General features: G+C 37.3%; 3 protein-coding genes across 3 annotated transcripts; 1 reads left to right on the forward strand and 2 right to left on the reverse strand.

Moving 5' to 3' along the window:
• The first annotated feature begins 4,034 nt into the window (after positions 1-4,034).
• On the forward strand, positions 4,035-6,290 carry LOC147563451 (small ribosomal subunit protein eS7-like). The gene is made up of 6 exons (XM_086637998.1): positions 4,035-4,163; positions 4,895-4,979; positions 5,068-5,141; positions 5,227-5,350; positions 5,669-5,851; positions 5,972-6,290. Exons 2-6 carry the CDS (start codon positions 4,905-4,907, stop codon positions 6,089-6,091), a joined length of 576 nt encoding a protein of 191 aa, XP_086494124.1. The 5' UTR covers positions 4,035-4,163; positions 4,895-4,904; the 3' UTR covers positions 6,092-6,290.
• Positions 6,291-6,494: 204 nt separating this feature from the next.
• Positions 6,495-10,318, reverse strand: LOC147563452 (mannose-6-phosphate isomerase 1-like). Its single transcript, XM_086637977.1, has 5 exons — positions 9,494-10,318; positions 9,165-9,332; positions 8,324-8,536; positions 7,370-7,636; positions 6,495-7,024 (listed from the first exon to the last, which is right to left on the reverse strand). The coding sequence occupies exons 1-5, from the start codon at positions 9,818-9,820 to the stop codon at positions 6,656-6,658; spliced, it is 1,344 nt and encodes a 447-aa protein (XP_086494103.1). The 5' UTR covers positions 9,821-10,318; the 3' UTR covers positions 6,495-6,655.
• A 1,873-nt stretch (positions 10,319-12,191) lies between these two features.
• On the reverse strand, positions 12,192-15,188 carry LOC147563453 (cysteine-rich receptor-like protein kinase 44). Its single transcript, XM_086637990.1, has 5 exons — positions 14,775-15,188; positions 14,377-14,587; positions 13,334-13,571; positions 13,076-13,226; positions 12,192-12,771 (listed from the first exon to the last, which is right to left on the reverse strand). Exons 1-5 carry the CDS (start codon positions 15,057-15,059, stop codon positions 12,403-12,405), a joined length of 1,254 nt encoding a protein of 417 aa, XP_086494116.1. The 5' UTR covers positions 15,060-15,188; the 3' UTR covers positions 12,192-12,402.
• Between the last annotated feature and the right edge of the window lie 71 nt (positions 15,189-15,259).

The following is a 15,259-nucleotide window of genomic DNA, read 5'->3' on the forward strand; positions in this document are numbered from 1 at the left end:
GAATTGATTATTTTACAGTTCTTTGTAATATACTTGAGAAGTAGTAGTAGTCTCGTGATTATTTTTTTTCATCTTAAATACAAATAGCTTTACATATTGTTATCTTTAATTATATTAATGTAATCTCCAATATTCTTATTTCATCGATTTATTTTTTCATCTATTGTTTGATATTTTTTTCATCTATTGTTTGATATTTTTTTCATCTACTGTAATCTCCCTCTCTAAGGTAATAGTTGTTCCTCAATTTAGTTGTTCTTCAACTTAATTGCTCATATTTTTTCGAATTCTTTCTCTTTCATATTGGAAATAATGTGTTTCAAGTAATTTTATGGTTTGATATAGATATACTTATTTCGTTTCTACTTTAAACTCCATTACAAGTATTTTTTTATAAAGAAATTATTACCCAATTAGGCGTCCACCGCGCCCTACAGGGGACGGTACATCCCTTTTGGCTACGCCGTCGTGTCTAGAATACGAGGGAGTACGCACTCATCAAGATCAACTACGTCTCATTGGTGTGTGTATATCAATATCGTACATATTAGCAGACGTTTATACGTCGAGGAATTCATATCTACACCATCCAACATTATACACAGACCTATAATTCGCATTAGCAATGCGAATCACATGATTGAGATTCCGCTTATAACACTAGTAACATGATTAGGATATGTATTAGATACATGTAATTTCCAACAGTGGCATCACGAGCCGTTTGCATGAAACTATCTTTGGCTAGAACGAACTAAGTTAAAACTTTAGATTGATAAATAGAATTGTTTGAATAGAGATTCGAACAAAACTTTGATTATTTTGAATTAGATTCAAACATAATCAAACATATATTTGAAAGAGTTTCAATACATAGAATCATTAGATTTTGATGTTTTTGAAAAGGGTTTTCGAAAACGGATCTAACGGATTATAACTTTTGAAAAACGGGTTTCAAAATCATGAAGTTTTGGTGCAAAACAACGGAAAAACAACAATTTTTTCATGAAAAACAGTAGGAAGAAAAAGGAAGAAGTCGGTTGGTTAAAATTTCTTTTTGAAAAATAAAAAATTATATGGCCGGACCGGCCAGCTGGTCTCAGGAAGGAAGTCCCGGCCCGAGTAGGACCGAGATTTCTAGTCCCAACAGGACTGGGAGTCCGAGATTATCGAATCTCGGACATCCGAGACGCGTCCGAGACGGACTAAGATGGTCCGAGACGTACATGTCTAGGACTCCCAGTTGGTCTCGGTCTAGGACCGAGACCAAGGACATACATCCAGACGCATTTAGATGCATCTAGGATGCGTCTGGAAGCTTCCAGACGCACCTAGAATGTGACTGGAACGTCCAGACCCGTCTAGTATGTCCAAGCACGTCTCGGACTTGGAGTCGAAACGACCAAATGCTATGCTAGGACGCGTCCAACACGTCCCAACCGAGACAGTCTAGGCACCCGTCCCTATAAGTCCGGACCGTTGACTAGCTTTGACCGAGACTAGTCAAAGGACTTTTGATCAAGTTTGACTTGAGTCTTTTCGAGTTTGACGTAGGCCCATCCGAGAGCCCAGAACGGAGTTTTTCCAAAGATTTTGAAAATCGTTATGGAAGAAACTAAATGGGTCATTAGTCCAAATTTTACGAAAATAGACTTCGAAAGCCCATAATTCATAGAAATGTCACAATATCCCACAATTAGCTATACGGAACATAGCAAAACCCAGAAACGAATCTAGGACGCATACTTTATTTATGAATGTCATATATTTTGTATGTATATATATGTGAATGTGTAGTGTAGTATTGCCTTTAGATAAGTAATCGATTCTTGTTTCTAAGCACAACCGAGTTAATGTGCCCGAATAATACTTAGAGTATCTATAGAAGTCATTGATGAATTGAATGATGAGATCATGATTTGAGTGAGAGTAATCGATGGTGGTTCAAGGATGAAAATCCAAACAAACCATTAGGCGAACAAGAATTAAACTAAAAGATAAGATCTTATGGGAGGCTCTACTAAGGTTTTGGACAAAACCTTACGAGAATTCTCATAAAAACTTATGTATAGGTCACGATTGGTTACGATGGAGTTCACAGTAACGCAACTTGATAAAATACGTAATAATCCCTAAAAGAATTTTGAGTATAATCCTACCAAGAATAAGACACATGTTGATCCCTTGTTCATCGATGGTGGGTCTGCCTCCGCAGGGTGCCATCTTTTCCTCGGAAACTAGTGGAATAATCGATCTATGAAAAAAAGTATATCGACGAGTCTTTATGTTGAGTCTAGTCAAGTTGTATTTGTCAAAAGCCAATTATAAACCTTTCTTCCCTCCAAGATCGATGTGCTTATTGGGTGCTTATCGAAACTCATTCTCTTCATATAGGGATGGAAAATCCACATCCACAACTTGCAGGAGTTGTGCTTCTCTGTGCACTCCCTCCTTCAGGGAACATGTAACTACCTAGAACTTCTACACTGTCGTATCATCTGCTTGTTTCTGAATCGACCTTCTTAATTATTCATCATTACTTGACAGTGGGGTGGTTTTGTTATATATTTTTTCCAAACCGGTTGTTGCTTTCAAGGTTTTCACTTGCAACTTGTTCGTTTTCTTTTCTAATTTTATTTCGACTTGGAGATGTCAGGATTAGTATGAACAATTATACGAACTCCTTGACTAGGTGACACTCAGTTTAGCTGCAAAAGCTTTTGCAACTTCTCTATCGCTTTGCAAAGAAACATTTTTCTCCCAAGAAATGGAAGAAGATTTAGTTCAAAGGTTTGTGCACGAGAGCTCTTATCTTTTATTTGCATAGAAGAGAAGTTATTCATGCATGTCGATAATCGTCATTGTTATATTCGAAGCGTTTAGCCTGAAAATTATCTGATCGGAAAGTATTGTGATGTTGCTTATCAGAAGTTAAGCTTGTTGTGTTTTTCTTTAAATGCAGCTATCAAGAGTTAATGAAAAAAAGTTCAAGGATGTCGTTATTTGATCTGAAGAAGCTAAATGCATCTTTGCCGGTTTCTCAAGTACCAAGATCTTCCATTGAAGTGCTTGTATTAGGTGCAAGCGATGACTTCATAGTTGTAAGTTTAGAATCATATTCAACAAATATAGTATCTTACCTACATCGTATGTAAGCATTAAAACTAAGATTGAGATAACTTATTGTCGTTGCAGGATGAAGAAGGCGTTCGTAAGACAGCGATGTTCTATGGTGTTGAACCGGTCTGTGTTGACGGTGTTGCCCATGACATGATGTTGGATTGTTCATGGGATAAAGGAGCCCAAATGATTCTATCGTGGTTAAACGACTTACATAAACAAGACCCACAATTCTGATTTCTTGTAGAGGAGTTGTAGCTTCATCCAAATTGTATAATCTAAATTCAGGATGAAGTCTTTGGACATAGATGAGTTTTGGGGTGGGTTAGTTAGTTCTAAGGAGTAATATTGTTAAATTTTGTAGAACCAGAGTTTCGATATGTTTTTCTTTTCTGAGCTCCATTTCCATGAAAGAAGTTCCTTGCTTTCTAGTTGTCAGTTTGTTAACACAATTCTAAGTCGATATTCTACTGTCGCCCCAAAACAGATTGTATTCGTTTGGATATTGGCTATACTTTTCTGTAACCGAATTAAACCATGAAAATTTGGTTTGATTCAAATAATCTCTTAAACTCTTCCGATTAGTTAGTGGAGACTCAAACTAGAAGATACATAATCACACGACACCCTTAACATTGACCATCTCGAAAATTTGGTGTAAAATGAGTGTAAGATTTCATGAACATTGGGTTCGGCTATCAGACTAAAGCATGAACCAGTAACGAAAACGAACCAAAACCGGTGAAAGCGAACCAGGTGTCGTGGTGCTATTGTTCAACACGTAACGAACACAAATCCGTACGCGATAAACAAAAAAAATCTAACGGTTAAGTTGACTGACGGAATATAATTCTGGGCTATTTTGGAACATTAGACACATAGGTTGGCTAAATTCTCTAATTGGCCACAAATTTGGAGCCAAATTGGAATTAACCCTTCTTAAACCCTAGTTGTCTTCCCACAAAACAAAATCATAGGGTTTTCTGTTTCTTCAAAAGCTATTCCTCTTGCGGCAGAGCGGTTCATTTTCAGTCACACCTCAGGTACCTCTCTCTCTCTCTCTCTCTCTCTAACATTCGCACTTCATCCCTATCAATTTCTGTTGTTTTAGTTTCTATAGTGGTTACTGATTTGAGATTCCTACTGATCGTAATATTTTAAGTGAAAGTAAGAAAAGTTGTAAGCTTTATCAAATCATATAAATTCATTCTTTTTCCAATTTGGTAATGTTAAGTGATCAATGGGGAAAAATTTATCCCATTGTTAATTAGGTTATTATAAGCTTCACTTAGCATTCATGGAATGTTTGCTGATTTCACATCCCATAACTAGGTCTAGGTGTGATATAAATGAACGAATTTCTAATTAAAATACATGAACTTGGCAAATTAGGTTGTGGATATATATATATCTATGTAGGAAACTACAAATTTCTACGAACTACATCGTCAAATTAAGATATCTGCAAAATTGGGTTTCGAAAATTAGCAAAATTGGGGTTTGAATATATGCAAAACTGGGGTTCGACAATTTGCAGAATTGGGGTTCAATAGTTAGCAAAATTTTCTTAGAGATCAGCAAGAGATGTAGTTACTTGAGAGGCCATTTGTTTTTCTTTTCTGCCATTGTAAATTGTACCTGCAATTTAGAAACCAAATAGTGCAATGTTGTGCCATAATATGCTCAAAGATGTAAAATTGATGAATGGGTTGTCTTTGATTTTGAAGTTTTTATTCCGAAATGCTCTTCAATGAAATTGAGTTGTTGAATTCAGGCTTATCAAGATGTTTACTGCGAGGAGGAAGATCTCAAAAGATAAGGGTGCTGAACCAACTGAGTTTGAAGAGTCAGTTGCACAGGTTAATATTTTCTTCCTCGTATTTTTTGTGCTTCAATCAAATACTGTTTCTTCTTGGCAATCCTTAATTCTGATTCTGCTATCTGCAGTCATTCTTCGACTTGGAGAATACCAGCACCGACCTCAAAAGTGATTTAAAGGATCTTTACATAAATTCAGCTGTGTAAGGATATCCTGCACTTTGACTTTGAATGTTCCCCGGGCTCTGGAACTCCCTGTTCATAAACATTCGTTTTCTCTCTCTGCAGTCAAATTGATGTGTCTGGTAACCGCAAGGCTGTTGTCATCCATGTTCCCTACAGATTGCGGAAAGCTTTCCAAAAAATTCATGTCAAGCTTGTAAGAGAGCTCGAGAAGAAATTCAGCGGCAAGGTACATCTGCAAACACTTTTTTTTTTCTATATTGTGGTTTGTTAGATTAGGGAACTGATCAAAACTTCGAGATTTGCTTGATATTCGTCATAACTGAAGCTGAGCACAAGACATTCTTTGAATAGGCTAGTTCTAGTCAAACCCTTAAGAAGTGCAAAATCTTCGATAGTAAAAAGTTGATTCTTCTCCTTTTCGAACAGTTTCGCCTTTCTTTTATTTGACTTATCTTTATTTGTAAGGTCGGGTAAGTTGATCGAAACAAGGAAGTCAGGATTCATAGCTTCCGAATAATAAACTGATGAATGAAAAAAAATGTAGGATGTGATTCTGATTGCAACCCGTAGAATAGTGAGGCCACCAAAGAAAGGTGCTGCAGTTCAAAGGCCTCGCAGCCGCACACTCACTGCTGTTCATGATGCGATGTTGGAGGATCTTGTGTATCCTGCTGAGATTGTTGGAAAGCGCATCAAATACAGGCTTGATGGATCAAAGATTATCAAGGTAACAACATGAGACAGCTCACTGAAAACACACACGCACACACATATATTTATATAGAGAGAGACAGAGAGACGGAGATTCATCTTGGGCCTTCCCTCATTCTAATCTTCTTGTTTGCAGATATTTTTGGATCCCAAGGAGAAGAACAACACCGAGTACAAGCTTGAAACCTTCAGTGGAGTTTACAGAAAACTATCTGGGAAAGATGTTGTCTTCGAATACCCAATCACTGATGCTTAAGAGCTTTGGCCCATCATCTCCTCCCAAGTAGTTTATTTTATATCTGAAATCATGGGCATGAACCTAATTTCTCGTTTCATGTTTTTAGGCCTTGTTAAGAGTTAATATTTTTGAAGTTCAGAGAACAAACTTTTTTTGTATTGTTTACAGTGATTTGGTCATTTGAATCTTCAAATTAGACAAGTAACTTGGATTTTCATTTTCGGTTTGATTTTTTAGCCATTATTATGATTAGTTCTTGTAAGAATGGTTTCTTGCTGCAACTATGGTAGGGTTAGTATAGAGATGGTACTTCATGATGATATCAAATTATTTATTTCGCCAAAAATGCAATAAAGTTCTCCTTGCAATTCCAGATTTTGAATATGAATCTAAAACAGTAGGGACTTTTCCACAATCAACAAAAACTGAAAGCACATTTTACATTAACTGCGTAAAATTTTACCAGGTTTCCTCAAATATTCACGTGCCTAACTCGACTACTTGTGATTACATGTATACGCATCATTTGATATACTTCACTGTTTTTCCTATACTGATACAAGCAAGTATGAGAGCGAGAGACTACGATACAACCTGCGCAAGCGTGGGTTGGGACAAGAACCTGCTATTCACTCCAGCCCTATAGAGTTGCAAACCAATTCCTTCCATGGTGGCAATGTCAGTTGTCACAGTAACCTCTGTATCAGCCGGCACAAAAAGAACTCCACCCTTTGTAACTACCATTTGATCACTATGATTAGGTAAAGAAGCCACTTGGATTGTTGCCTTTCCTGTTGTTACGAGGAATATCGACGGTCCAGGAACGGCAGGAAATGATGTTGATTCTCCCTTTGGAAGACAACATCTATCCACTTCAAATTCGTCGAATGGAGGCATGTACCTTGTTATAAATGGGTTTACGGTAACTCCTTGTAGAATGTCCGGATAGCCCTGCACAGTAAATTGCATTACTAATCGTAGCTATATAGCATAATAAACAATCATCTCCATCTCCTCTCAACCTTAAACTAACTTATTCTTGTTATTCATCTGTAACCAAAGTAAACAGCAGAGCTGCCATCTAAAACCGATAACGTGATGTGACCACTTTTGACTGAGCAACATAATCCATTTGCCCTCAAATTACTAACAGTACAAATGGTTTGCAGGAATTTGTGTTCCGCATGCTTGTACCAAACTACCAATAAAGCATCTAATAATTCAGGAGATGCATACCATTTCATGTGTAAGATCAGTTCGACAATAAGGGAATAAGAGTTTGAATAGGATGCTTACCCCTCTATAAGAAAGCATGGAACAAAGAGTTGGGACATCTCGCAATTTTGAGGTTAAACCAGCACGAACAACATTGTCTGAGGTGGCCATGCACTCAATGCACTCACCATAGATATATGCATGAGGTTCATTTGCCCCCATGTGCAAAGCCTCACCAGGGTTGAGCTTCACATAGTTCAAGAAGAATGCTGATAGAACTCCAATATCACCTGGATACTGCTTCTCTAGCCGCACCACCAATTGTTCCTTATCTGTCAACTGCCTCTCCTGGTGTTGTAGAACATAAAACATTAGAAGTTCAAAACTAACATATGCCAAAAACCTTGTTATTGATCATTTCACATATAGGCTCACAGAAAGAACAAAGAAGAGGTCCCAAAAACTCGACTTAAATGAATCTGCTCGGACTCGCTCGGACTCGCTCGACTCAGTGGTTAGACACGAATCCCCCTCTCGAGATCCGGGCCAACATCTACTTGTTTCATCTTCAACTTCTTATATTGTAGCTATGCAAGGCCGAAATTTTGACAGTCTTGATCATCAAAAGCTTAGACTTTAACCTAAAAATTCCTTAAAAGTATGTGTTTAAAGTGTTATATATGTCCATTATCTGAATTGTCTATATCATCAATGCTATCGGACAAACATTTCGACAATAAATCCTCAACTCCCATTGAATCAATGACATTTACTTCTCTTTTTCCAGAACAACAAAGACAACAGTATTTTCTAATGGCGAGCTAGAAAACAAAAAGGGAGATGAAACAATCTATTCATGACAGAATTCACAAAGTTTGTGACTATGCTGTTTGTTATATGTAAATTGTAAATAGACTGCGGTATAAACCAGAAAACTTTCATCTTTGCATAATGGGATTTTGATGTATTACAAGCCCTAACGTGAGAAATAGCCAGATAATCTACGTATCTGGTCAAGCATTCGGAAGTGACTACCTTGCTTTCCTCAAGCAGACGGCTTTTCATTCTAGATACCAGTTCTGAAACTGATTCTTTACAAGCTGACATAAGCCGGGTGAAGATCGACTGCAGAACATGTTTAACTTTCTCTTCTCCATCGTTCTCGTTAACATTTGTAGCTTGTTCTGCTTCTGCACTACCGACCAGTTCCACAATCTCTGGAACACTCTCAATTACACCCTTGACCTCCTGCAGAAATATAGGAATAATGCATCTGTCTTAGTATAACATGATAGTGTATTTCGCTGACTACCCACGTATGATTTAGTCAAGACATACAAGTTACTACTTACTAAACCATCTTCCTTTCATTGTTTTTACATTCATTAGCCTAGATTATCTTCTTTTTACATTCATTCTTTCATTCCTTTCATTAGCTTATAAAATAAAAAATGACCGACGACAGCGATATACATGTTAACAATGAAAAAGAGCAGATGTATGTGTAACGAATCAATCTACTTATTGTGATCTGTAGTTCAACTAGAACACCCAAAAAAAAGACGATAGGAAACATCTTAAGTTTCTTACTATTGCAACCAGTGGTATAGAAGAGATAATCTTGGAAATGTTCCATTTTCATCTGCGAAATCGCACCAAATAAGCACAAATATTTCTATTTCATTTTCCATGGTTTGTTTCACTAATCTCGTTGACTATAACATTTCCATCTTATACTAAGAGGCGTGGTAGTTGCAATTGGTAAAGAGTCTAGAACTTTTGCTGGTTTGAACTAAATCTCGTACTAACTATCCATCACAAACTACAGGGAGAAGTATAAGATAAAAAAAATCAGCTAAAGAAACAATAAAAATACCTCTAAACTGACAAACCCACACAAAGCCTCAAATTGGGTAAGTGCCAAAGCCATCTCAGGTTTGTGGTTGTCATCTTTATAGAGATTTGGAAGAGATTTATGCAAAGCCCTTGCCCTTTCCTTGTCTGGGTGAGCCTGTATTGATAGAGCTTTGGCAACAGAAAGCACCTGAAACATCAATGTGATTTGTACTCATAATTGCTTAAAATGTGTAAAAATCCTACCTTTTATGGGGGCTCAATTCACCAAATTTTAGTACAAAATCTATATTAAAAAACCAAAGTAAGAGAAAGAGAGTTTGAGAATTGAATACACATCATTATAAGTACCTTGAACAAGAAAGGAAGATCACAACCCCATTTATCCAAAACCCTATCTCCAAGAACTCTAGGGTTTTCCAAAATCCATGATTTTAATGTGACAGACTCTGAATCTAACAGGAAAGAAGGTCCTGATCCATGAGTTCCCATCCAAAACTCAGCATAAGGTTTATCAACTACAATACCCACTTGAGAATTAAGAGAGGAAAGCCTAGCAACTTCAGATTCTTCACCAATTTTTCCCCAATCATAGTTTTGAACTGCACATCTCAACATTTGAGGCAATATTTGACTTTCTTTGTTAATCTCCATCTTCAGAGTTGTTGTCTCTTCCATAGTAAACCCTAAAACAAAAATAAAGGGTTTCACCCTAGAAAAAAAGACTGGCACTCAAACCACTCCAAGCTGCCTAGAAGTAGAGAGAGAAAGTGCACCAGGTAGATAGAGTCATAGAGAGAGAGAGAGAGAGAGAGAGAGAGAGAGAGAGAGAGAGAAAGTGAAGGAATAAATCAGGTAAAGAGAAGATCGCAGGGATAAATCGTGAACCCACGTGTAAATGGAAATAAAGTAAATACTCCACCAGAGTTTTTTAACCTTTTCCTCCTCGATCTTATTTTATTGATGGGCGTTAATTTCTAGGGTTTTTAGATTGCAGAATGGGAATCTCATTTCAAACTTAGTTCTAATAAAAATGAAATTGCAGGTGGAATTCGAAAATCCACTGAGAAATTAAGAATTTTATGTTCTTGTCGGTGTCCAAGAATCCTATTCTTGTTGACTTTCCCTTTAAATTCTGAACTACTACCTGTTTGGCTGTTTCATTGAGTTTTAATTGGAGGGACCGTTATTTTGAAGTGAAGATAAATAAAACTATTGTTTTAGCACTGTTATTTTCAACATTTCAGTTTAGTTACATTAGTAATCAATTTAGTGGTGGGATAACGGCCCGGAAGCCCGGTACCCGCTTGGGTCCGCCCGGGTCCGTTAGGTACTGCGGGTACCCGATACCCGTGACAGGAAAAGCCCGGCCCGTCAGTCGGGTAGTTAGCAGTCGGGAAATGGTCATAGCCCTTTGACCGGGTGACCGTACCGATTAACCCGTCCGATTAAAGACCGATGGTTAATACCGATAGGCCCGACCATTAAGTACCGAATTAACTACCTACCCGACCGACCGCCCGCTACCCGTAGTAAATTAGGGTTAATCCAACAGTTGATATTTGGAGCCAATCGAGTATGATGCACAACCGTTAGATTAAAACCCTATAGTCCAGAACATTCTACCCTCTTTTATATAAACCATTTATACACCTCCCTTCCTTTCATTTGCCGCACCTTCATCTGAATCAACTCTCTCGCTCTCTGCCTCCATTCATCATTTCATCTGTTCTAAATTGTAAACAACTAACCCTAGTTCGTTCTTCATTTCAAGTTCATCTCTCTGCCTTCCCCTTTCGTATCTCTCAACTCTCTTCTTCACTTCAAGTTCATCTCTCTGCCTTCACTTTTGTGCTTTTGTAATTTAAATACCCCCAATATTATAATGTTACATTTTTTTGTTGAAAATATTGTAATCTTACTTGTAAATTGTAAGTGACTAAGTGGCATTTAAAAGTATAAGAATAGTTAATGAAATCTCAGAATTTTAACCTTTCATTTAGGTATTATTTAATTGTAAATTAGGTGGTTTGGCCCGATACCGTCCGACCGATACCGGTGAGTCCCGACCGGTCTCTCGGTCACAAGCGGGATTTGGTCAATGGAAATGTTGATTTTGACCGGACCGACCGAGTAAATAGGCGAACATTGATTTTGAGTTCCCGACCAACCGATGAAGTTAAGGCCCGCGGTCGGCCCGAACGAAACCGATTCCCACCCCTAGTAATCGTTGATGTTGTTGCACAACCAGGCTAGTGAAATTGAGGAGGCTGAGATAAATAAGGTGTGTTGTGGCAACAATCTCACGTTGGTGGTGAGACGGAGTGTGGTGCTCCTCTTAAGAGGTTAAACACCGTTCCCTAGTGAGGCCTTTTAAAACCGTGAGGCCAAGGTGTGCCAAAGCGGACAATATCACTAGCAGCCCAGAAGGCTGGTCTGCACCATTCTATAACAAGGTGGTGTTTCTTCACTCTGAATGGTCTGAATTAAATAGACCCAAATCAATAGTTTTGAGTCCAGGCGCATGAGACAGAGACGATTTGTAGTCTGATTCAAGTCAATTCAGACTTCGAATCAGACTTTGAGGGAAAAAAATTAGCTATGTGGTTAGGCAGTTAAATGAGTTGTCGATTTCTGATGACTACACAGACGACATTCACTTATATAATTAGACGTAGTAGTTAAACTACAACGGTGTTTATTAACCTGCCAAAATAAAAGCTCATTATAAGCAAGTTCAACTTCAAGGTGAAGTGTCAACACTTGCTTGCCCCATTGGTTAAAGTGATGACGTAAATCGTAGTCCATATTCATAAAAAAAAAACTTCAAGGTGAAGTGAATTCGGCCAGTTTGAGCTGAGCTATGGCGTTCTTCCAGTGGTGCGGATTCTCCTTCATGAACGCCCAAGGCCTAGACCACCGTTTCGGAGGTTAGCTATCTCAATGGCCATCTCCAACCTATCTTGAAATGACCTGGCCAAATTGGTGTACTATGAAAATGGTGTTTCAGAATGAACAATAGATATAGTTAGTATATATTGAAAAGATCTTAAAAGAGTAATATACATTTTAAATTGATAAATTTCTTTATTGAGTATATCCAATATTACTTGCAACAATATTGAAAAATAAGACTAATGAAAGTCTAATTACAGTACAAGCCTAGACGACAATCTCAACAATGGCCGAACACATCAAGGAAGAAATTGAATGATTGCAAACAAGCTATATGAACCAATACAAATAACTACCAACAAAGATCATCTGATATAATCCTCTAAACTACTTGTCATAGAGTAATTGGCGTTACTAACAACTGTCGTCGTGGAAGTAGTCGAACAGTTTTCATCGTTATTATTGTTACTAACCGTGAGAGCAGTACTAGTAGTTCCAGTCCAGCGTCCTCGTCGTCCTTGAATTCCTGGTTTTCCAGGTATAGGAATCGTGTAAGAGTCGCTTAAGAGTATTAGATGGACATCATTCATGTCGGGTCTTCCTGCAATACTTGCTTGACAACATAGCAACCCTAACTGAATACACATTTCTGCTTCTTCTCTGTTAACTGTCTTCCTTTCTAGACTTGAGTCTACCAACTCCAACGCTTTTCCTTCTTGCCACAGCTTCCATGTCTGAAATTTACATCAGCAAAATAAAAGAACATAAGATGGGGAAACGGAGAAACTAATACCATATGCTTCTGTGGTGAAACACCGAGTGTATAAGTGGAAGCTGGATCGTAGGATACTCAGGTGACTCAGATTCTGACAAGTTAGACCCGGGCAATAACAAAACAAACACCACCTAAATCGACAATATTTCAACCTCCTAAGACCACTTTAAGAGGAACCATGAGTAGGCTCGCTCGAGGTCACCTACTAGGAGTTCCGACTCCTTGAGCTTCTCAAGTCTAACGAATCTACATACTAGACTTACATAACTTAAGAGGTCGGATTTTTCTTCACCGAGTTGGTCGTCATGATTCTTTCTCCCGCCTACAATTTCTAATACCAATATTCCGTAACTGTAAACATCACTTTTCTCTGACAGGTACCCATGGAGTGCATATTCCGGAGCCATATAACCACTGTGTTAAGAAGAAAAAGAAGAGAAATTTGCTGGTTGAAATGCAAGTTTAGTTCATATATAATAAAGGACTGAAAGAAGAAAGCCGTAAAGGAAATAATTACTCACTGAGTACCGGCAATTTTCAGTGTACTAACATGAGTATCATCCCAAGGGAAGAGTCTTGCTAGGCCAAAATCTGATATCTTTGGTTTTAATTGACCATCAAGAAGTATATTACTTGCTTTGATGTCTCTATGAATTATCCTCTCCGGCGATTCTTCGTGCAGGTATAAAAGACCTCTTGTAATCCCTCTGATTATATCGAAACGTGTTCTCCAATCCAACTCCGAACGTTTTTCCTCATCTGAATAAAAAAATTACTTATAACTAAAAGGATAGTAAAAGGTAAATATATGTTGATAGTTATTATGGAAATCAAAGAGAATTGTCTGAAAACTGAGGTGACGATTCGGATCAAAAGTTTTGTCTAGAGATATGTATTTGAATGCACTTTCGGTGCATCATATCAGCTTTTAGATCTACTAATGACAGACCCATTACTCTATTTTTTTACTCCCCTGGCAAAAAAGAAAACAGTTTGATATTCTTCTGAACTCATTATCCTATTGAATCTTTTTTTTTATTATAAAGCGTTTGTTGAATGGTTCCAGTCAATTATCCGAATTGATATTCTTCTGAACTAAATTACGCTAAAAACTATGAATAAACTTGGACCTCCTTAGCCCGTTCAAGTCAATACACGAGCTATCTAGAACCTCGCCTTCTCATATATACGTATAGGATCATAAATTCCACCGCGCTTCTAAAACTTAAAACTAATGTCTGTGGCAACAAACTCTACCGGCATTGACCCAATGGGCTTAGTAGTAAGCCATATGGAAGTGCTCCGATTCATCAACAAACTCCAACGACATTGTACCGACTACGGGCTTAACAGTAGACCATTCTGACTCATCTACTACTATTAGCTAAGCTATCTTAATCCAACTTAGTCGCTACCTCTTTCGTGTCTCCATACCAAATGTAAATAGTCAGACTAATACATTATTCAAGAGAAATTACTTATTCGGAATGATATGAAATCCCCACTCATAGGTACAAGAATTTACGAAAAATATAAAGTCGAAGATAAGATAAGAATATCAAACCGAAAAGGAAATTGTCAAGGCTCTTGTTTGGCAAATATTCATAAACAAGCATCTTCTCAGGACCTTGAATGCAACAACCCAATAATCTCACCAAGTTCTTGTGTTGAATCTTCAACAACAACTTCACTTCATTTGTGAATTCTTTAACACCTTGTCTTGAACTCAAACTTAACTTCTTGACTGCTATTTCTTCCCCATTTGGTAGCAACCCCTATAATCCAAAATTACAGTTTCATTAAGAGATAAAAACTAAATTAAAACACTTCAAACATATATAATCACAACCCAAAACTCAAAATAAGAAACTAATTCAGCTTAAATTCATAAAATTACTTGAACAATTAGATTTATAAAGAAATTTGATTTGATTTTGTGGGTTTTTAAGAAAAAAAACATACCATATAAACAGGACCAAATCCTCCACAACCTAATTGATTAAGGTCAGAGAAAAAATTAGTAGCAAATTGAAGAGTTTGAAGCTTGAAAAGTAAACCAGGTCCTTCTTCATTATCATCTTCTTCATCTATGGTATTACGTTTCTTTCTTCTCTCTAAACACTTGCATGATAATAGATGAGACAAGTATTCCATTCTCTCTCTAAAATCTATGGTTTGAAAAGTTCCAAAATATAGAGAGCTAATAAAATGGAGACAAACAAGAATAAGAAAATAATTCATCATCATCAAATCACTCCTTAACAAGAGTCAACCAAGATGACTCGAAAAAGAAGAAGAACAAGTCCAAGTCAGATTTTTATTGAATATGCCTTTAATGGGTTGTTTGTTAAAGTTGCATTGGCTAATGAATTTGGCCAGTCAATACACGTGATTAATAGTGTTCACATAAAAATTTAAAATTTTATAGTTTTAGATTCAACTTTTAA

This window comes from Eschscholzia californica, unplaced genomic scaffold, assembly GCF_041429995.1.
Source record: "Eschscholzia californica isolate CP2 unplaced genomic scaffold, dmEscCali1.0.p SCAF_1, whole genome shotgun sequence".
Classification (NCBI taxonomy): Eukaryota; Viridiplantae; Streptophyta; class Magnoliopsida; order Ranunculales; family Papaveraceae; genus Eschscholzia; species Eschscholzia californica.

Bases quoted from the DNA above. Each gene is read 5' to 3' on its own strand.
- LOC147563451 (XM_086637998.1), top strand. From the start codon at position 4,905: ATGTTTACTGCGAGGAGGAAGATCTCAAAAGATAAGGGTGCTGAACCA. The intron at 4,980-5,067 runs GTTAATATTTTC...TGCTATCTGCAG, and splicing joins TTGAAGAGTCAGTTGCACAG to TCATTCTTCGACTTGGAGAA. The intron at 5,351-5,668 runs GTACATCTGCAA...AAAAAAATGTAG, and splicing joins AGAAGAAATTCAGCGGCAAG to GATGTGATTCTGATTGCAAC.
- LOC147563452 (XM_086637977.1), bottom strand. From the start codon at position 9,820: ATGGAAGAGACAACAACTCTGAAGATGGAGATTAACAAAGAAAGTCAA. The intron at 9,333-9,493 runs GTACTTATAATG...TTGATGTTTCAG, and splicing joins ATCTTCCTTTCTTGTTCAAG to GTGCTTTCTGTTGCCAAAGC. The intron at 7,025-7,369 runs GTAAGCATCCTA...TTTACTGTGCAG, and splicing joins CCATGCTTTCTTATAGAGGG to GGCTATCCGGACATTCTACA.
- LOC147563453 (XM_086637990.1), bottom strand. From the start codon at position 15,059: ATGATGATGAATTATTTTCTTATTCTTGTTTGTCTCCATTTTATTAGC. The intron at 14,588-14,774 runs GTATGTTTTTTT...TTTGGATTATAG, and splicing joins GATTTGGTCCTGTTTATATG to GGGTTGCTACCAAATGGGGA. The intron at 13,227-13,333 runs GTGAGTAATTAT...TTCTTAACACAG, and splicing joins CTGAAAATTGCCGGTACTCA to TGGTTATATGGCTCCGGAAT.